Source organism: Lingula anatina, chromosome 5, assembly GCF_051362555.1.
Source record: "Lingula anatina isolate TDL-2025a chromosome 5, LinAna3.0, whole genome shotgun sequence".
Classification (NCBI taxonomy): Eukaryota; Metazoa; Brachiopoda; class Lingulata; order Lingulida; family Lingulidae; genus Lingula; species Lingula anatina.
The window spans coordinates 1,058,818-1,080,665 of record NC_141771.1 but is presented as its reverse complement, the minus strand read 5'-3'; the positions used below and the strand labels follow the sequence as shown (position 1 = coordinate 1,080,665).

Below are 21,848 nucleotides of genomic sequence, written 5' to 3'. Positions count from 1 at the left end.
CTGCTGCTTTTTGCCATCTTAAAGTTTCATTGGAGAAATCGGTAGGTAATGACTCTGCCCAGGAAGTCCAACCTACCACGGATTCTCCCAAATGTTCAATCGGGCCTGCTGCCTCAGTTGCTTGAAATTTGAGAGAATCTGACAATGGGTGCCCTGTCTCTGACAGCCGACTTGTCTTCAAATCTGAAGGCCCATATCTACCCGGAGAAGTGTGATTGGAACCCGACATTTGTAATTCAACAGCATCGTTATATCTTGTTAGTTTTCTTACATGTTTGCTGCGCTTGTGATATACCAGTTTATCGGTCCCGAACAGATACCAGCCTGTAATTACACAACAGGCAAGTAAAATAAAAGAAAGGCATTTTTTGTGTATTCCTTGTACAAAATAGCTTTTAAATCGCCCAGCCTTCATATTTGCCATCTTGGCGGATTTCACCATACGGTACTCTGATTCCGAACAGCGGCAGTTGATTTATATGGGCGATTTGCATAGCGCATACGGGATTTTCACAATGAAAAGTATAAAAGGGTAAGTCTAAGATTGGTTGCCATAGGTTACCACAAGTTTATGAAACGTAAAGACTAATAAAATAATGTTAGAAAAGCCGCATAACGATCAATCGGTCAAATACCGATACTTAGAGATGAATAGTAAGCAAAATCAAAATGATAAGGTACTTTGAATAACTTTTTTTGTAGCGTAGAAACCCATATCATCGTAAAGTCACGTATTTTTTATATATTAATCCAGTTACCAGACATTATTATATTATACTGCATTAAACAAACTGTATATAGACTAAGATTTTAATGTATTCCCTAAGCAAAATAGACAAACTGCAGTAAATTTGCTCCACATTTGTTGCAAACTAAATAGTTAGCAAGACACTGTTTGCATGTTGTTGCGAAATAAATTGGTTCAAATTTGCATGAGCACATAAAGTTGTTCACAGTAAGTTTGGAAGAAGTCTTCATATCCATTCAAACTGTAAACAGTACAACATGTGCCTTGAATTATTTGCATGGTGAAATTCCTTCCTGCAAAATAGCAGCAAATTTTCGGCAACAGTTTGCAAGAAGTCTCAAATTTTGCTAAGAGTGTACAGGGGTATGACAAAGGTATTGCACCACGTTGCTTTAAGGTTATTGATTATGAATTTATTTCAAGGAATTAGGGATTTTAAGTTTGGATTTTATTGAAATCGGTATTTTCAATTGAATTTTTCTACTAGATATTAACAGACTACTGCTTTATACCCTCCGAACTGCCACCAGCCTTCTAGGATATACTCATGAAAGCGTAGTAAAAGCGTTTTGAATCAGGTCGCTTTTGCTTTGGAACCAATTGTTTGGATTTGATTTCCAATTACATCTCACAGATTTTTAATAAAATTCGCATTTTGGGCATGAGTAGGTCAGCTCAGCAATGTTTAAGGATAACATAAGCCTTTATCAGCGTCCAAATACCGAAAATGAGGCTTTCCCTGCATCTAAATATTTAATAATGCATTTATCTTTGTGCTGATTTTAAACAACAAAACTTGGTTGGTGAGAAGTCGCTGTTTTATGCGAAAGGGCATCCCGTCCCACATTTGAAATTTGCACTAAAATATTGCAAAATACTTAGTATAGCAATAGATCAAGCAAACAGCCCCCCTGCGAACTTTAGATTGACCCTATCAACAAACTTGATTTAAAATCAGTCAGGCGTTGATTGGTCCTGATGGCATATCGTACTACCCGTACAAGTACATGTGCGTGTTTAGCGTGTGTGAAAATGTTCTGATTTTCAATTGTGCACGTGATTTTTAAGCTATTTTGTACACATGTGCGTGTTTGTGCAAATCTCCTGTTTTTTTAACATCTAAATGCTAATGTCACGTAGACGATATACGGTAATTTTACAAATGGCATGTAGACGATATACGGTAATTTTTCATCATGGCCATGCAATTCCACTCTTCTTTATCATTTTCTCGGCTGTTACTAGGCGTGCCCGGTATTTGTTCTTAAAATGATACATACGTGTCTCAACGCTTTCATTGGTTGTCGTATGACTTACCTGTAGAATAGGCAATTTTTTCTTCACTGGCGAATTCAGTTAATGAACTGATGTCAAAATGCCATCAAGGAGATTAATTATTTATTAAAAACGGGTTTAATCCTCTTTTGTATTTACCAGTCAGCAAAACAGGAAAAAACGGATGATTTATGATTTAGAAAAAATATCCCATATTAAATGTCAAATCTGTATTAAAGATATACAGTAGTACTTAGTATAACAACAGATCAAGCAAACAGCCCAACTGTGTACTTCATATGGATCCTATTAAAATATGCGGATTTGCAATTGTGCAAGTGATTTTATTTAATCAATTTTTGCATATGTGTGCGTGTTTGTGCGCGTTGACTGTTCATTCATGTTAATTCATGTAATATCAAAACTCTAATATACAAATGTTACCGTGCCTCTCAATATACACGTATCAACAGGCGGTAATTTTACATCATGGCCATGCAATTCCACTTTTCTTCATCATTTTCTCAGCCATTTCCAAGCGTGCCAGGTATTTGTCCTTAAAATGGTACATGCGTGTTTCAAGAAAGTTTTTCTTTCGGACCATATTTCTCCTAATGTAGATTGGGCGTCCTTGCCTAAAGTGATGCAGAACGGCTTCGGAAGGCAACACAGCATAGACGCTGGTGGCATTAATGGCACTGTGGGTCGTCATGAGATTCACTTTTTCCGGTCTTATGATCATTTTCCATCTACCACCGCCAAACCAAACGTGTAACCGCTTTGTTGCTAAGAGTGCTACCGGTTTGTATCGCAACATTCGTCCATCTTTATCTCCAGTTCTGTTTTTGTACACAGTCACATTGTCGCTGAAGACAAGCGGGAAGAAGGCATTGCTGAACCTGTAGGCAGCTCTGCTAGGAAAACTCTGTATCATGACGGAGTAGTTCTCGTGCAAGTAGGGAACAATGACCTCGTCGATGTCGTGCATAAGGAGATATTTGAACCGGTGTATGTTACGCAACACGCAGTCGTTTTGCAGTGTTAGCTGTATGTAGTTATATGGCATTTGTTTCCCTAGACCCTTTTCAATCGCAGTCACATTCCACGGTATTACAGTGACAAATCCTGAAATAAATGCTGGTATCTAATCATTGTGTCATATAGCTATGCTGATATGTTGAATGCGGTAGTTGTGCCCTGAAGCAATGCCACCTCACAATGCTTATATTATTTCTGAGATTGAATTACGTGGGGAAATTAAAAAAAAGACATATTGCACACAGCTTCATTGATAAGAACTAAATAATTTTAAATATGCAAAAAGTGGGGAATGAAACAAAGTTATTATTTTTAATGTGATTTAATGAATATAGTTACTACATTTTCATCTAACACAGTTTACGGGTTTGTAACTGGGGATGAACTATGATAAAGGCAATAAAATATTCTACATAGACTCACCTTGTTTAACGTAAAAATTGAGAACGGAGCTGAGGTTACTTGATCGGTGATAAACGAATACTTGTTGTGCCCCAAACATTTTGTATAGTTCCAAAGCTTGGATGAACCATGAAATATCATTGTAGTTGGTGAGAGCGTTGTGAATACACACACCAAATTCCTGTTGTTTGTCAGTCCAACCGTTGGACCTATCTAGCACTTTAAGGACTGGCGGCATGGGGTCTTTATAAACCCTATGAAGAGAAGATAACATTATACTCCCACTAACTCAACACAATCTTTTTGGGTCGTACAACTGACGACTACCCTATTTCTTTTTTTCAATTCTCATCTTTTTGTGAGGTCTTTACTGAACATTGCTGTTAGTACATGTACATTGTCATGCAAGTGTGACGTCATTTGCATTGGACCACGGCACGTACAAAACGACTGAAATAAGGCAAGATTTTGCTGAATTTGGGTGAGGGTTGGCATAAAATGATAAAATGTGTCATAAATAACCCTGCTGACTATTAAAATGTCCGCAAATATCTTTTCAAAATCTTTCATGTAAACAGACTAACAAAGTCTTCACCTCGGCCGAAGGTCTCACTAGAAATTTGCACAGTCATGTTGAAGTTATCCGTTGCTGTTTTTCTGTCTTTGTTTCCTGTTAGACAACACTGATTTTGTAAATTTTCTGACTCGTTTGAGTAGACACTGATGATAAAATTGGACTCATTTGACTCTCTAGTCAGAGTCCAGCACCCCTTGACCCTCATGGAGTTAATTTGACTCTTATATGGCTCTGATGGAGTCAATCGGACTCTAAAATCAGAGTCAAATTATCGGGGTCCAGTGTCGCTCGCTGGACAGTAAGCTTCGTTTCATTACAGTTTTCATCTTGCTTTGTCAGTATAAACATTACTTTATAGGTCATAGTTGGTTTTATGCATGAACAAGTGGTTTTCTGTGTGTTTCTGCATGCAGAACTCGTGCACTTATTACTGACCCGGGCTTTCAGTTGCCACACCCTTTATGTGATATGTTGGTATACAGGTCAGCAGGTTTTGTTTCCAGGTTGTAGGTTTGACCCACCAATGCATGTCAGTGGAGAGGTACATGTATGCTCACTCATTGGTATATATATATATATATATATATATATATATATATATATATATATATATATATATATATCATGCTGTTTATTACCAGATTTGCAATTTTTTTTTGTTATTGCTCTTAAAACGCCACAAGTGACTGCATGGTCTAGTGGTTAGAGCGCCCGCCTCTGGAGGTGGAGGACGTGGGTTCGAGCCCGTCCGGGCACACATCAGTCTGAAGTAAATGATATTTGCTCTCTCTCCTCTTGGCACTGTTGTTGTTATTGCTTTTGTTCATGATGTGCCAAGGTGTCAAAAATTCCTTAATATGGGGTCATGGTGACTCTTTTGTATAGATAAATCAAGGGATGACGGGATGTATGAATGGAGTCAATTGTGACCCTCCTATGGGGTCTGGGATGGCATTACTCCATTGGAGTCAACTTGACTCCAATTGGGAGTTATTTTAGTCACAACTGCTGGACTCCAAGTTTGGAGTCACTTGGACTCCGATTTTATTCTCAGTGGATTCTATCTGAAACATGGTACTTGATTTGACATTTTGGAAGAATAGTTGGCCTTTAAAATACATTTTTAAGAAATGAAAGCTTTTGTTTTTCTTCGCTTTCTCTATGAATTATATTTGATCGAACAAGTTGACAAATTAATAGAAAAGTAGAAATATAGTGGACATGGTGATACTATATACCTTTTTTAAAAACTTATAATTTAAGATGTGACGAATCCGACCAACGTCGGGATGAATCACCCTGCATAAAGATTGAGTTACAGCAAAAAAGAAGCATCAAGCAGTCTATAAAGTAATTTTTTTTTCATGTTAAGATTATCTTGAAAAAGGCAATACCTTTAAAGATATGTGTGTTATGCTTGATTGTGTGTGTTTTTGTGTCTGTGGGAAAGACAGAGAGCTAGAGAACGAGACAGAGAGAGAGAAATAAAATGATCCCTTTTGAGTTCTATGGAAAGCAAATATGTTTCACAAGACATAGACAGATTGGCTTAGGCTGCTTAGAGATGCCCTGTACCTTAGAGATTCTGGGGTGATATTTGCTATCAGTTGTACAGCTATTGGCCGCGGTATGCCCGATACATTGCAATAGACAATGCTGTTCCTAAATCTGGAAAGTGAAAATGAAATCAAAAATGAATGACGGAAATAGAAACAAATAATTCATTACGCAGCGACTGTATATTGATCTTTTTGTACAATTAAACATGAAACTGTTATGTCACTAGTGCCCTCACAGCTTTTTTTTTTTCTTTTTTTTTACCAAAGCCTTCAGGTAAACTATTTGATTTTCTTTAAACGAGTAACTTGTAAAACAAATCAAAATTAGTTAAACAAGTCGTATGATAAATTTAAGATAATTCCTGATATTCAGTGAAGTGAATCTTATGATAATCTGTGACAGACATACACAAATAATATGGATTAAAATCAGTACACGGACAATACAGATTGAAATCCAGACGGAATGTAAACACGCATAGCCGATATTGTACCAATGAGTTTTATCAGTAAAGGGGTTAGAGTTACCTGCTGATTAATCTATATGAGTACATATACCCCTACCCTTCAAAAATGACTAAAGTTCCATTTTTCATGTTCCTTAAAACTACCTCTTTGAAACAGTGCGCGAGCATATTTGAAACATGGATCTATCATGCTGCTAGTCTATCGTATTAATCCTCATCTCTGTACAACTGTACAGTATGTGTTTTTGGACGCAGACGTGCAGTATGCTATACTGTATCTCTACTACAAACATGTTCCACCACTGCACCACTAATGCTTAAATGCTACCCCGATAATACTACATTATGTAAGGTATTTAATAAAAGATCTTCTAAGCCATAGGTTCTATAAAGTAAATGGCTATATTTGGGATGTGATTTATGTAGCTGTGACTTGGATTTGAATCTCGCCTGGATTTCAATCTTCCCTGTGACACACACACACACACACACACACACACACGGTTACTACTTAATATGGAATATTATTTTTTGGCGAGTTAATTTTCTACAAAATATTTATTTTCTCTCTAACTACTTTAAATCTCAAACTGAAGTGTCACTCCATGTGTAGCCTGGTGTGTTACCTAATTACCACACAACTCTCAAAACAATTAATGCATGCAGTTGCATGTTCTGTGGTCAGAAATGTGAGGGGTGGTCTTTTCGGCAATTTCTGCCCTTGTATCAAAACGCATGGGTTTGGCCAATCTTTTGGGTGTATTTAGAGAAGCTATGAAAGAATAGCTCTGAAACTTGACAGGTACCTTAGAGAAGATATGGTTCGACTGCTAAGCAATGCAGCTTTCTATGGGATTCTTGCTCTTAGAGAAAATGGACAGAAACGGACAGCCATTGACAGGCAATGCAACATTTATCAGGAAGCGTTAGTAAAGTCCTCCAAAGAAATGCTACAACAAAGGCACTAACTCCAATACCTCGACCAGGGTGTCCGCGTATCACACCAAGAAGACAGAATCGCCTTTTCTTTAGAGTGCGCCGTGCTGGTCGTACAAAGACAACCAGTGTCCTCAGAAAAGAGTGGCAGAATGTCATTCAAACGCCCGTTTCAAGGTCACTCGTGAACAAGAGATTACTGCAAAGCGGTTATTTTGCACGAAAACCAGTAGGGAAACTACTGCTAACAGCAGGTCATATACAGCGACGTCTGCAATGGGCTGGGGACCACGTGCGTTTGCAGCCAAAACACTGGAATCACGTCATTTTCGGTGATGAGGCCAGATATGGAGTTTTTAGGGTTGACGGTCGAATCCATGTCCGCCGACGTGTACGAGGGACATAAAACGATGGTTGTGTACTGCCTAGGGTGCAAGCAGGGGGTCGTAACGTCTCTGTTTGGGGAGCATTTCATGTCGGTGCCCAGAACCAGTTGGTTTGTCTGAGAAGCAACCTCAACCAGGGTTCCTACAGAGACATTCTACAGCAAACAATGCTTCGATTTGTAAGAGTCTAATCAGGAACAACTTAGTGTACCAAGACGACTGCGCAACCCCACATCAAGCTCGCAGAATCACTGTTTTTCATCGAAACCAATGGGTTCAGCAACTGCCCTGGCCTGCAAAGTCCCCAGATATGAACCCAAATGAAAATCTGTGGGCGGAAGTAACTCACAGAATTAATAGCTATGGTCATCGGTCGGTAAATAGTGACGAACTGCGACAGGCAAATATCACTGCGTTTAATGATATTCCCATCCAAACTAAAAAATTTGTCACAGGGTATGCCATGTAGGATGAGGGCGCTGCAAGCGGCTGCTGGAGGTCATACCCGCTGTTGATGACTTTTAATGATTTGTTGTAATGAGTTCTTTGACTGTGTAACATATCACTGTCCGGAGGCTATCATTTTTTTTAATATCTTAGCTTAAAATTAATACTAACATCAAACTGTTGACATGGTTTTCTGGGGGTGTTCTTTTTTTTTAATCATATCTTATGTCAGATTAGATATTATTGACCAAAATATCTCACAATAGGCGACTGGATATTTTTATCACTCAATGACATACTTTTTTGATGAATCAAGCCAAAAAAATTTTAATCAGCACTCAAAAATAACAATGATAAAAAATATTCCATATTAAGTAGTAACCCTGTATATATATAATATGTAAAACATCACAAATGTATATTATACATGTACATCTCTAAAATACCTCCCATTTCTGTCAACCCTATGGATATATTCAAGCACTCCTCGGCGGACATCTGTCAATATGTTCCCTTTGACAGTTCCATTATAGTATTTGTGTTCAGCCTCAAACCAAAGTCGACAATATAAAGGCATGTGTTTTTCTACAGGTTCGCATGCCGCTGAAATTACTTTTACTTCTCTGCCTCTTACTCGTGGATCATAATATGCAGAGAACACGTACAACCCAGAATCTGTTGCTTTTTGCCATCGTAAAGTTTCTTTGGAGAAATCGTTAGGTAATGACTCTGCCGAGGAAGTCCAACCTGTCACGGAATAGTCCAAATGTTCAGTCGGGTCTTCTGTTTCAGTTGCTTGAAATTTGAGAGAATCTGACAAAGATTTTCCTGTCTCTGTCAGCTTAATTGTCCTCAGTTCTGAAGGTTCATCTTTCCCGAGAGAAGTGTTATTGGAACCGAACACGCCGTGTCCAACAGCTTCGTTATATCTTGTTAGTTTTTCTACCTGTTTGCTGTGCTTGAGATAAAAAAGTTCATTGGCTCCCAACAGATACCAGGCAGTAATAACACAACAGGCAAGTAAAATAAAAGAAAGGCATTTCTTGTACAATCCTTGTACAGAAGAGCTTTTTAATCTTCCAGCCTTCATATTTGCCATCTTCACGGTGTTTACCTTGCGGTCCTCTGATTGTGAACCGCAGTAGTTTATTCATATAGGCGGTTTGTATATCGCATACGGGTACAGGGTACTTTCACAATGACATGTACAAAAGGGTGAATTTCAGATAACGCCATAGATTGTTTCTGTCACAGATGCTCATAAAATGTAAAGACCATTAACTTATTTTAGAAAAGTCGCTTATGCCTAAACTCAGAGATGAATACTAAGCAAACTCATAGCATAGAAAATGCAGGTAATTTTTTACTTATCCCTCCGATAATAATACTATGCCCATATTGTCATGGAATCACCTATATAATATTTATTAACCCAGCTAATATATAAACCAAGACATATTTCATCTCACATATTTTAACGGAGTTTGCGCCTTGGGGTTGCATCGGCCAGTTTAGCAAAGGGTATTGTAAGTCTTTGATATCGAAATGAGTTTTTTCCTGCATCTAATTATTCAAAAATGCACCTTGCACCAATTTCCTATAGAATCTTATAAGATCCGATAGGACTTTATCGTATGGAATTTCTAACGCGACAGAAAACAAAACAAACAAACAAAAAACAGTTAAATTTATTTTAACAAAGACCTCGCCTCCACCAATCATATGCCCACAAAACTTTTCATCCAAATGGTGAAATACTTTTGTCTCTCCATATATATATACGTACGTCGTGAACTAAAATAAATAATCCAAAGAATAAAGCTTGAATATTTCTTAAATTAGTAACTAGCAATTGATATTGTTTTCTACAACATTTGATGTTTATCTTCAGCAGGGAATGAGGCTATCCAGGTGAATATGTTTGCCCCCCCCCCCCCCCCCCCCCCACACACACACACATAATGCCTTAAAAGGCAGGTACAGGTCAGGTAGGGTAATCCAATCAATTCTGTTGAGACTTTCCCCTGTCATCTTACGGCACTTGTTCATACTACGATTTTAAGGAGACTTTTATGATTTATCATTGAAACTAATGAAACGAAATTTGTTGGCATTCCAAACATTGGAAAACTAATTAAGTGCAGAACATGCTATGCTATAGGCCGTGCTTATAATGCCTAGAGTCAACATAACATATAGGAGACATGCTTATCCATGACCAGAGGGAAAATGTCTAACTTTAAGCATTTCTATGTAAGAATCAGACACCCACATCTTAAAAAGAAGCGGTCTATCATCCATATTCCTTAATTATTAAAAAGCAACCCAGATTCACCTGTGTCATTCATATGTCATTGATATTTTGACATGCAACTGAACGCATTTTGCAACCGGTTGCAAAATGCGGTCGGTTGCAAAATGCGGCTCTACACTGTGCCATTCCTTAGACATAATGTTACACGATGTATGTACTATATTCTTTTTCCTGGTCTTTCATTCTGTTCCTTCACATAGGCGAGAACATCATACGTACTTTTGGTTTTTCTTTATATGTTCTGAGAAAACGTTTGTTTTGCTTTACCTTCCTTTCCCCCTTTCTTGGTGCCATTATCTAAATATCTCCCCTTTCTTGTTTTTCTCTATTAGATGTATTTCAGCTGTGAGCATCAAGGTCTTGATAATTCGAATCTTCTGTTGGACAGGGTGGTGAGAAGTCCACTTTAGACTGCAAGCAGTGATCTATGTGAGTATGTGACCATTTGCGTCCCTGTCATTGTGTATGTTCCTGTGCTCGCACACGCGTGGGCGTATGTGTATGTTTGAGGGAGAAAGAAAGAGATGCAGAGAAATAGAAGAACAAAAAGAGTGAAGATAACTGTGATTTGAACCACCAGTTCAGCAGTTTTTTTTTTTTTTTTTTTGATTTTGAATACATGTTTTGTAATTGTACTTGTAGCTCCCTGGGGTCGTAGACTGATAGAAGCAAATCTCAACGGGAATTGCTTTATTTTCAGTATCTCAGGACAGTATTTCAGTATTTCAATGGAGTTAGTGACGACCCGGGTGACAACCCCATTTACTCTGGTCACAATTCGAGTCCACCTTAGTATGTTGCTCATTTTTCTGTATGCTATTGCCCTTGCAATAACTGAAAGCCAGTTAAGTGATTTACGTACAATTATCAGTGTCCACTGCTTGCAAACCCACCCTGGCCTAAAGTGTCTATTTAATTTCAAGAAGTACTTCTCAGGATTTCCATCCCCTGCATTGAATAATTTTTTGGTTCAAAAATATCTGACAGGAGTTGACTTTGACTGTCTAGTGTGCCCTAGCTAATAGTAAGTGCAATGCTGACTTGACCACAAAGACAGGAAAAATAAGCTAGTTCACAGAATTGCTAGTAGAACTGTACAGGAGCGTAACCAGACATTTTAAAATTGTACGCACAGATTTTCATAATTGCCAGGTACATCTAAATTTAGACTTACGCAACAGATGAAGGACAGTTTAAATTATATGTACCAAATATCACAGCTTATTTTCACCAGTAATACAATCATCACTTAAAGTTAAAATATTCCCACGATATAATTAAGTTACAGTATATTATTTCACCAAGAACCAACACTTTTTCCAGTACTGGGGTACAGGCCGTCCGAAATTGCAATCCGTAATTTCTTCGGAAATTTCAGGGCGTCCTACTTTTCCAAGTGACCGGGAGGAGGGGGGGAATAAATGGAAAAAAAATTAAAGAGGAATAAATTTTAAGGGGGTGGGGGGGGGGGGGTAAAAATAATCGATAACGATCTCCCGCCGACGCGCTATCGCAAAAGAAACTCCCCTAAAGAAACTCCGCTGACGACATACCGCGAACGAAGTCCCTTGTACGAATATAAAAATTGCTTTCTCGATTCCCTCGGTTCGCGATTGATCTCCCGCTGAAGAGATGAGAATGACCCTGCATTTCGATTTCTGAAAAAATCAAACCAATGGCCCCTTTTTGAAATTAAAATTTTGACTAGCTGAATCATACTTCCAAAACGTACCCATTGGCACAGTTCACCCTCTACAGTACGAAAAATTTTGGGCCCCGAACCTCACGCCAAAGGGGGGGGGAGGGTCGGCTTCGCATCCGCGCCTCCCCCTCCCTCTAAATAATCCTGGATCCGCCCCTGCCATGGTCAGCTTAATGATGATTTTTCTAAAAGTTGAAATTATATATGGTATCATCCAAAATCAAGCAATTATACCACAGGATAAAATTCTGATATATCTCATTTTAATTATTTGTTTGTGAAAATTGTCCATGCCACCCTCTTAGTTTGGAGGGCTAAGCTGGATCAAGTCCGTGTCAAAATTCTTTGAAGCTTTGCAGAAAAAATCTTCTTTTGTTTGTCTGCCAACTTATTAAGCCCGATGTCCAGATTTTATCTAGTGCCCCCTGGTCTGCAGGAACTGCTTTTTGAAAATAACCCACAGGTAGATTTTACCTGAGATAAATATCGCCGGGGAGATTGCGTTCGATACACCCAAGACAAAGGTTAATTGAGAGTTGAAGGGCATTTAACCCTCCAATTAAGAGGTAAAGGAAGTTCCAGTTGGATGGACGATTTAGATAGGACTTCTGAAGATAACTAGTATTGTTTACCTCAGTTCTTTGAAATCAAACGAGAAGGGTGTCGCAACGATGGTGCGTGTACAATTTATACAGAGGATTTGTACATTCAGGTGTCTTTAACTTACAGTCGAAGGGGATTTTAGATTATATTCTGTAAAAAAATACACTTAATTTCTAGAGAATAATATCATGGTTGGCCCAGAAAATTGTACGCATAGTGCATCCGTGCGTATGCCTGGTTACGCCCATGCTGTAGAAAGAACAAAATAATCAGTATTGCTATAGGTGTGCTGACAAGCACACCCACTACACTTCGTTTTACATAATGACCTTAATTTACATATTTGAACAGTTTTTGCTGGTCGCACCCTTGAGCGTGTGCAGTGTGTGCCAGTCTGCAGTGAGTAGCAGAGTTATACAGTGGAATAACTGTTGTGGGTTTAGTTGAAAGAGGAATATAATGGTGAGATATTTATGTATAAAATTGTATTTACATGTAAGTCATTAAACTTGTATGCAAATATTGAATTACTTTATCAACTTATTATAGAACATTAGGTTATTTATTCACAAATAGTAAATGTTGTTGCTGACTAGAGAGTGTTTTTAACTCCATATCTTTGTGCATCTAAAATTCATGTCATTTATGTATGCTAAACAATTAGTTTCATTTGTGTTTTTTTAGTTTCACGACAGTGTCTTGATATCGATATACTGGAAACAAAATGTTGCCCGCTGACATTTGCTTCTTTGCTTCTTTATATTCTCTGTCCCCGATGAACTACAAGAACAATTACAAAACATGTGTCATGATCCAAACTTCGCTGAACTGGTGACACACTGATTTCAAAGGTTGAAGAAAAATCCTGACGGTATTGAAGATATGACGGTCAAATTTACAAGAACCTATCTTCTCCTATTGGTCCCTGTCCTGACACCAAGGGCAATCCTAGAGAGGGTGAGAAACGTCCAATGTTCTCGTCAGTGAGGCTAACCAATTTCAGGGTACGCACATTCAGAAAACCATGTATTGTGGGAACGTTACTAATCAAGTCACTGGTAGTACTAGTAGATATCAGTCTTTGGTCTTGAACAAGAACCTCGATGACGAGTGAACAGTTGTCAAAAACAAAAGACCCAGGTGTGGAAGATCGAGTACTGTTCATGCGTGCCACAAAGACCAAGCCTCATTGCCTCTCAAGGTCACAAACCAATATCCGGCACTGACGGTTAGGCTCGTCATAATCATGTAACTAGGGTGTTTCCAACCCTTGTTGGAACACGGATGGGGTGCCATATTTAAGAGTTCAGATTTTTCAATCTATATATCCACTTTATTTGTTGATTAATGATTTGCCATATAAAAAGAGGAGATCCACAGAAAACTTTGCTGGTCTTTGGTTTTGTAGTTGCAATCAACAAATGAGTCTGTTTACCATGCCCTTGTAGAGAAGTCTTCAAAGATTAGAACAAGGTATTGAAGTCATTATAAATCCTAATTCAATTCATATAGATTTTTTTTAATTTGTGGGTCTGCTTATTTCCTATGTGTAAGGAAAGTGTATCAGTGCAGGATATTTATATGAGTGTAATGTTGTTTAATTATTATGTTGCTATGTTTCCGGTGTTATATAGTGAGAGTTATTCTACTTTGAATTTACATTTATTGTTACATTTGCCGTATTGTTTTAGGAATCTTGGTCCTTTTGTGGGTGTACTCATGTTTTCCATGTGAATGCCCAAATCATAGCAATAGTGAACATTCTCCAGCCTTTGCCATCATGTATTAAACAAATTCCAGGTCAGTACAAATCCATTGGAGAAAACGTTTGTTTAAACCTCAAATCCAGCATCTGGCAACAGAATTCTCATTGGAAAATGATATGATAAATTCTTAGCAGATTGTCTTTATGCAAAACCTTTTCCTGTACTGGCATTTACCTCACGTGTCCCTTTGTCAAATGTGGAGATTTTTACATGCTTTTACTTAGAAATCAAAGCATCCATTAAAGTAAATACTTTGATCACGATAATGGTGTTATGGATTTGGGTTTTGTAGAAATTGTCGTCAAGGTGTGCTTCTGTGCATCAGGTGGTTGTAAATTTTGCAAAGGTTATGCCTTTTTTAAGACTCAAAGCTGGTAGATACCCCGCTTATTCCAAGTGGGAGCATGACGATATACTTCCGCCACTTACACATATTCATGAAGTCAAACCAACAATGGATATAAAGGTGGTTAAAGTAGACAGATAGTGGGTCTATATTTAGCAGTTTTGAACAACAAAACAATATTTGTATTTGAACCTCCAAACATTAAAGAAAGTGATTAGAATTTGCATTTGTGCATCAATAATTATAATTATAATAATTAATAATAATTTATACTAGCATTTGGACCTATTTATGTGCAAATAAATAAAGTTGGTCAAAAGTGGGTCAAATTGTAAACTATACATAAACTGCGTTTGTTCTAGTTTATTTGTGCGTTAGTGTAAGTAAAAATAACTTTGGGAAGGGGAATGAAGAATTTTTCATTTTTTTCTAAAAGCAAGTGCTTTTTTAAGTTTAATGCAAACAGTTAATAAACCAATAAGTTTATTGCAAATCTGGTTGCAAACTATAAGCAATTGCCTTAGTTTCTTGCAAACCTCTTGCGAACTGTGAGTAAATGTCTAGAATTGCAACTTGGTTTTACCTTTCTACAAGTGAGTAAATTTTATGTCTAAGTTTACTGCAGATAGCAAATCAATGTTTCTAGTAAACCTGGTTGCAAACTATAAGTAATTGTTTAAATTTCTGACAAACATCTTGAAAATTGTAAGCAATTGTCTAGGTGTATAGCAAAATTCCTGTGAACTGTAAGTTACTGTCTACGTTTCTTAAAGTCTTCTTGCAACCTGTAAGTTAACTACTAAGTATCTTCAAAACCCGCTTGCAAAATGTAAGTTATTGACTAAGTTTCTCGCAAACTTTCCCCAAACTGTAAGTAATGTATATGTGTCCTCAGACTTCTCGTAAACTGTAAGTTAACCTTTGCAAACTGTAAGTAATTGTCTTGAGTTTCTTAAACCTGCTTGCAAACTCAGAGAAGATTTTCATCAGCTGTGTTAAGTTATAAGAATTTTTCTTCAGTCAACAGCTAATATTTAGATAGGTTTTACCCCCAGTATTTAGAGGGGGGCAAGTACACCTCCTGAGTAGAGGCTATTCACCTGGATAGCCTCATTCCCTGAAGAAGATATCCTGATAGACATCGAAACATTGGAGGTAAAACCTATCTCAATATAAGCTTCTTGTAAACTGTAAGTGAACTTTTAAGTTTGTTGCAAACTTTGTAAACTATATGCAAACTACCAATAGATGCAAAAAATCCAATATTAGGAAACTCGCTGCCGAAAGTGATATACCCTGTACATGTACATCCACGCAAGAAAGTATTTTTGATCCGTGTGATTGTCAGACTCATATGTGGCATTAAAAAAAGTGAAATAGTTAATTTGTGCAAGTAATTTCTATACTATAACTCTGGTTATGTAATTTATGAACAAAGTTAAATGAGAAACATCATTTTGAATTAGTCGAAATGTAAACGGCAGATCAAAAAGCTGTGTCATTTATTGAGGGGTACCCACCTTCTTGGACTGTGTCCTTTAAAGCTAAACTACATACGGTATCATTAGTACTGTAGTAGTCTTAACGTGCATTATAAAGATGAGGGTACTGAAATTCACAAAGTACGTCTCTAAAATGAATTCTTCTTTATCCATATAAATTTAAATCTCCCCCAAACTCTCAAGAAATCAAATATACTTACACAAAGATAAAGGAACTTCCTAAATTTAGTGCAAACATGATCTAATCAATTGTTAATTGGTAAAAAGGCATGGACTTTCTTCCAAACATAAAGCAAATTTTAAGGTGAAAAATAGTTTGTTACAAATTTGCTGCAAAACAGCAAGCAAGCTTGGTCTTTCTGGCAAATTGATTAAAATTTAAAATTAAAATTTGTGTAAAATGGAGAGCTTCTTGCATAGTTTTTGCAAACCTCTATGTTATTAATGAGTTTCCTGCAAATTGGCAGCAAATTTGCAACAACTGTTCTTTTTTTTTTTTACTACAACCTGCTAAGTTTTTTGCAGACTGTTTGGTTCGCAGCAAATTTGCTGCAAATTTTTCATTTTGCTGAGGGTATATGCTATCTTTACTATGAGCTTGTCTTTCATAATTAAGCCGCTGTGCCATTTTTTATCACAGGCAAGGAGTTGGTTAATAACACCATAGAGCTTTAATAAATGTTTCTAAAAAGACCGTCTATTGGTCAGTCACGGGTTTTCGGCTCTCTGATCCGTTTAATGAAGGATTGATCGTTTTGCCCATATTGTTATGCCTTATTTAGTTTGTCATCAATATTTATTGTTGTCGTCTGATGAGGCCCAAGTTCTCTTTGGTCATTTTTGATCACAGACCAGGGGTAAATAACACCATATATCGTTATTTATACTTGTATGTCATGATCCACCCGTCCTCCTGAGCTACCACGAGGTGCCCTTCCTGCTTAGTACACACAGCCCTGGATCTCCACAGTCCATCCTTTTCTGTCAGCACATATCGCATGAACTGGCCAGCAGAGACACCTGGTGGATGTTGTCAGCAAGGAAGGCGGAGATAAATATGGCTCCATTTTCATCCACACAGACACCCTGTGAAACCATTATGACGCCTTCCCCAACGTACGTGTACCGTAGCTGACCCTCAGGTGTGTAGACACGTATACAGCAGTCATTGAGATCTGATACTATGACGTCACCACTGCGTGTGGTTGATATGTACTTGGTATATTGTACTGGTTTCGATGAGGTGTCTATGAATGATCCGATCTGGGCACCGTCAGTACGATATACCATAACCTCATTCCAGGTACCTTCCAGGTACATTCCAGGTACCTTCGTGGTTCACTGCAAAACGACCAATTGTGCTGCACTAGAACGATGATTTCACACCACCGTCTTTACTGTATATCCTCACTTCCGGTGTACTGCCGTCCCATACAGTAGCTGCTATTGTACCGTCACGTAGTACTGTCAGTCCATTTAGTCCCGTAACCTTGATCTCCTTCTTGATGTCCCCTATGGAGGAATAGATGATGATATGTTGAGAACTTGGTAAGATGGAATCCTCCGCTTGCACAGGTTTTCTGAAGATTATCTACCAGTCGGATGGCGTCAAAGGTAGATTTCACAGATTTAATACAGTCGTCTACATAGTCATTTCTGAGAAGAGTTTTACTTACTTCAGAATTTTCTGCTTGAGCCCCAATTTTCTTCAGAACAAAATTGGCAACACTAGGAGAGGAAACGGCACCAAAAAGATGAACGCTCATCTGATATTCTTGCAAGTCACCGTTTTCCCACCGCATGAATCTCATAAAACTTCTCTGTTCTTCTGGAACACAGACCTGATAAAACATGGATTCTATATCGGCAGTGAATGCGGTTTGATGCTGACGGAACCTACAAAGAACTCCCACCAAGTTGTTGGCCAGATCCGGTCCTTGTAATAGGTGATCATTCAAGCTTGTCCCTTGAAACTTGGCACTCGCATCAAACACCACTCTAATTTTCCCCGGTTTGTTTGGGTTGTATATACCGTGATGAGGTAGGTACCATACTTGGCCCTGTGCTGAAACATCATAAAGAGGAACACGCTCTGCATAACCATGCTCCAAAATATTTGTAACAAATGCTACATAATCTTCACGGTAAGTTTCGCTTTTCATCATCTTCCTCTTTTGCCACAATGCCCTCTGTACTGCTTGTGACCGGTTATTAGGAAGTGACACTTCACTGGATATGAAAGGTAAGGGCAGTCGCGCCGTCTCCGGGAGATAATTGCAGTACGCGGTAGCCGCACACGCTGTTAGGCACGTGACCTTTAAGGAGCACACACTAATGCTAATTGTTTGTGAATTTGGTGACATTTGATGGCGTCTTTTTAATTTAATAGACAAAAACAAACTTAGTCATTTCAAAATTTAATCTGAGAGCTCCATTATGATAGCCACTCCGCTGACAAGAACGTGGTGACGATAGATGACATTAAAAAATCACAGCCTGGATGATGCTGATCATTAGTTCAAAAAGTATGAATTCCTAAATAAAAGTATGAATTCCTAAATAAGCAAAACTTTAATTATTAACCTGTATGCAATAATTTCGTATCGACATCCACGTCAATGCTTCAGACGAGAGAGGATTTAATAAGATGTGAACGTGGTTGATTATAAACTTTAAAGATTAAAAGTGCACAAAATTCAGGGTTCCTAAAGGACACCTATTCAAAAACATCCAAAATCTTTTGCGTTAAGGGTGATATTTTTTATGATTCTGCTTGATTTTTAGACTTGGCTTTGTCTCGCATACCGTTTGAATATTCTTAGAATCAAACTTATATCTGAGTGAAATGAGGCAAAAATACAGTTTCTAGCTATAGGGAAACTCTTGAGTAAAATTAAAGTTATGTAAATTCACATTATCGTCCTGATGTCAAGCTCTTCTAATACATGCACGTATATTGTTATAATTGTAGGTAGATTCAATCATGTAAAAGAAAATAATAGGTAAAAATTAATTAGTTTATATGTACATATACATTCAGGCCAGGTGCCTCTGCCGAATCAAGCCATTAAAAAGGATGGGTTAATCTTAAAATGTCTCTACACCCCCGTATACCCATATCGTCTTACACTGCATATATACTATTATACTAAAGTTCTCTCATGCTTTAATGTATTTACAACTGTTAAAATGTAACCCGTCTCTAAAGAAACCGTCAGTCATTGGGTCATTTATTTGCATCTGTAACGAAGCCGTTTCTAAAAAGACTGTCCATTGGTCAGACACGGGTTTACGGCTCTTTGACCCGTTTCATGAAGGTTCGATCGTTATGCCTTATTTGGTTAAGCATCGATATATATATTGTTGTTGTATGATGAGTCTCAAATTCTCCTTGGTCTCACAGTTTTATATTTACAAAAAATATACACATCTGATAATTGTGCTCAATATGTGATATCCATGTACAGGTATGATTATATTAGTATACAGATTAAATTTGTAAACATTATCGTCTTTCATATTGAAGCCGATGTGTCATTTGATCAAGGACGAGGAGTAAATAACACCATATGTCGTTATTTATACTTGTATGTCTTGATCCATCCGTCCTCTTGAACTACCACGAGGTGCCCTTCCTGGTTGATACACACGTCGTGTGGTGCCCTCAGTCCATCCTTGGCTGTCAGCACATATCGCATGAACTGGCCAGCAGGAGACACCTGGTGGATGCTGTCAGCAAGGATGTCGCAGATAAATATGATTCCATATTCATCCACACAAACACCATGAGATCTCCTCATGACGTCCTTCCCATCGTACGTGTACCGTAGCTGACCCTCAGGTGTGTAGACACGTATACAGCAGTCATTGGGATCTGATACTATGACGTCACCACTGGGTGTGGTTGTTATGTACTTGGAATATTGTGCTGGTTTCGAAGCAGTGTCAGTGAACGCCCTGACCTGTGTACCGTCAGTATGATATACTCTTACTTTATCATCCATCACGACCAGCTGACCTTCGTGGTTCACTGTAATACGACTGGGTGTGCTGTACTTGAACGATGATTTCAATACACCGTCTTTAGTGTATATCCTCACTTCCTGTGTACTGCCGTCATATACAGTAGCTGCTATTGTAACGTCACGTAGTACTGTCAGTCCTCTCAGCCCCGTAACCTTGATCTCCTTCTTGATGTCCCCTGAGGAGGAACAGATGATGATGCGTTGCTTGCTTCTATCAGCATTACACCACGTCCCAACCACGACGTCACCACCAGGCATACTGTCCACAGCAATCGGCCACTCTTGTGGATCCTTAGAACACTGCAATTGGTGTTGTGTGATCAGTGTCGGCGTGATCTCTCCTATAACCACCGCACCCATTGCCTGCTGTATGGCTGTTTCTGTCAAAGTGATGGTCTGAAATCTTAACGCGGGCACAGGAGAGGAGGGGAAATGCGTCTCCAACATTTCCTTTAGTGAAGTCTCCCATTCCGCGTGATTTTTAAATACACTTGAAGCTGAAGCGTCTTTCACCAGATTTTCATATGCTTTGAGTTGTTTTTCGAGGGATGCTATTTTATTGGTTATTTGCAGCTGAAGTTTTATATCCAAATACGCTTCGTCTACATCCTCTTTGGCTTTTTCAGCACCTGCTTTCACCAGCTTGTAAAGTTCGTCTTCTCGTGCCTCAATAGCTTGTTTAGCTAGCAGCCTTTGCTCGTCCAAGTCGGCTAGTCGTTTCTGTTCTTCTTTTTCTATCGAAGGTTTCTTGAGAGTTATATCTTTGATTTCATCGATAATCCCGTTCAGTTTACATTTCAAGTCCTCTGCCGCTGTTATTGCGTCTCTCCAAGCGTCTGTGTGTCCTTTGTGTGTGTCCACCATACATCGCTCACAGACAAGGACGTCACATTGGGGACAGTAGGATTTAAGATAAAGGGATGGGTGTACCTGACATTTGTCTGTGAGGGCTGCTGTTAATTCTTTCAGTCTGTGACCCTTCGATACTTTTGCCCTTCTATGACAGCCGGCACACGTAGAACACATGAGTTGGTTACAGTCCAAACACAGGGAGGTAGCAGGGGATTTATTGTCTTCTGGACACACGTCACATAAACCTAGAATGTGAATAAATACGTGTTTCCAATTTTGATAAAATAGACTTTTGTACTGGAAAAGATATTTAACATTTTTTCACAGATCTGTCTTACAGAAATGGAAGTTTTGTGTGATATTATTATTCCTAATATAACATCATTTTGCGAGCACCGCTCAATAGTTCAAAATATGTTCGATCCAAAATCCTGTGCTCTGATTCATTGTTACTACTCGAACACTGAAGTTTGCAATGGCAATGTTCAATATGATTAATTTTCCAAATTGCCGCTCAACTTATGATTGAAATACAGGGTACAATTGGCATTGGCTAGGTTATATACCTGTTCCATCATAGCTGGCACTTTGTCTTAAAACATTGGACAAAAAGTCTTGTCCATATTCTTCTAAAAGTTTGAGGAAACAATCAAATGCGCCCTGATGTGAATAGTTCATCACGACATCAAGCAGATGTTTTATGGCGTCTTTTGTCGCTGGTTTACTCTCCACAATCTGGCGATCTCTCTCCTCAATGACGCCATCTTGGTACAGATGTTCAACAAGCCCTGTACTCCTCGGGTCTGTCAGGTTGTTGACCAGGTAGACATACTGCTGTCTGATCCTCTTCTTTTGATCTTCATTCATGATGACTCTGAAATATATAACGGAAACATGCAGAAC

At 38.3% G+C, this 21,848-nt stretch overlaps 1 protein-coding gene across 1 annotated transcript; it reads right to left on the bottom strand.

Moving 5' to 3' along the window:
* Nucleotides 1-18,469: 18,469 nt before the first annotated feature.
* On the bottom strand, nucleotides 18,470-21,812 carry LOC106174374 (uncharacterized). Its single transcript, XM_087013169.1, has 2 exons — nucleotides 21,512-21,812; nucleotides 18,470-21,190 (listed from the first exon to the last, which is right to left on the bottom strand). Exons 1-2 carry the CDS (start codon nucleotides 21,810-21,812, stop codon nucleotides 19,644-19,646), a joined length of 1,848 nt encoding a protein of 615 aa, XP_086869295.1. The 3' UTR covers nucleotides 18,470-19,643.
* Between the last annotated feature and the right edge of the window lie 36 nt (nucleotides 21,813-21,848).

Coding starts and splice junctions, on each gene's coding strand:
- LOC106174374 (XM_087013169.1), bottom strand. CDS start 21,812: ATGAATGAAGATCAAAAGAAGAGGATCAGACAGCAGTATGTCTACCTG. Junction 21,191..21,511: donor TGCCAGCTATGATGGAACAG/GTATATAACCTA, acceptor TTCACATTCTAG/GTTTATGTGACGTGTGTCCA.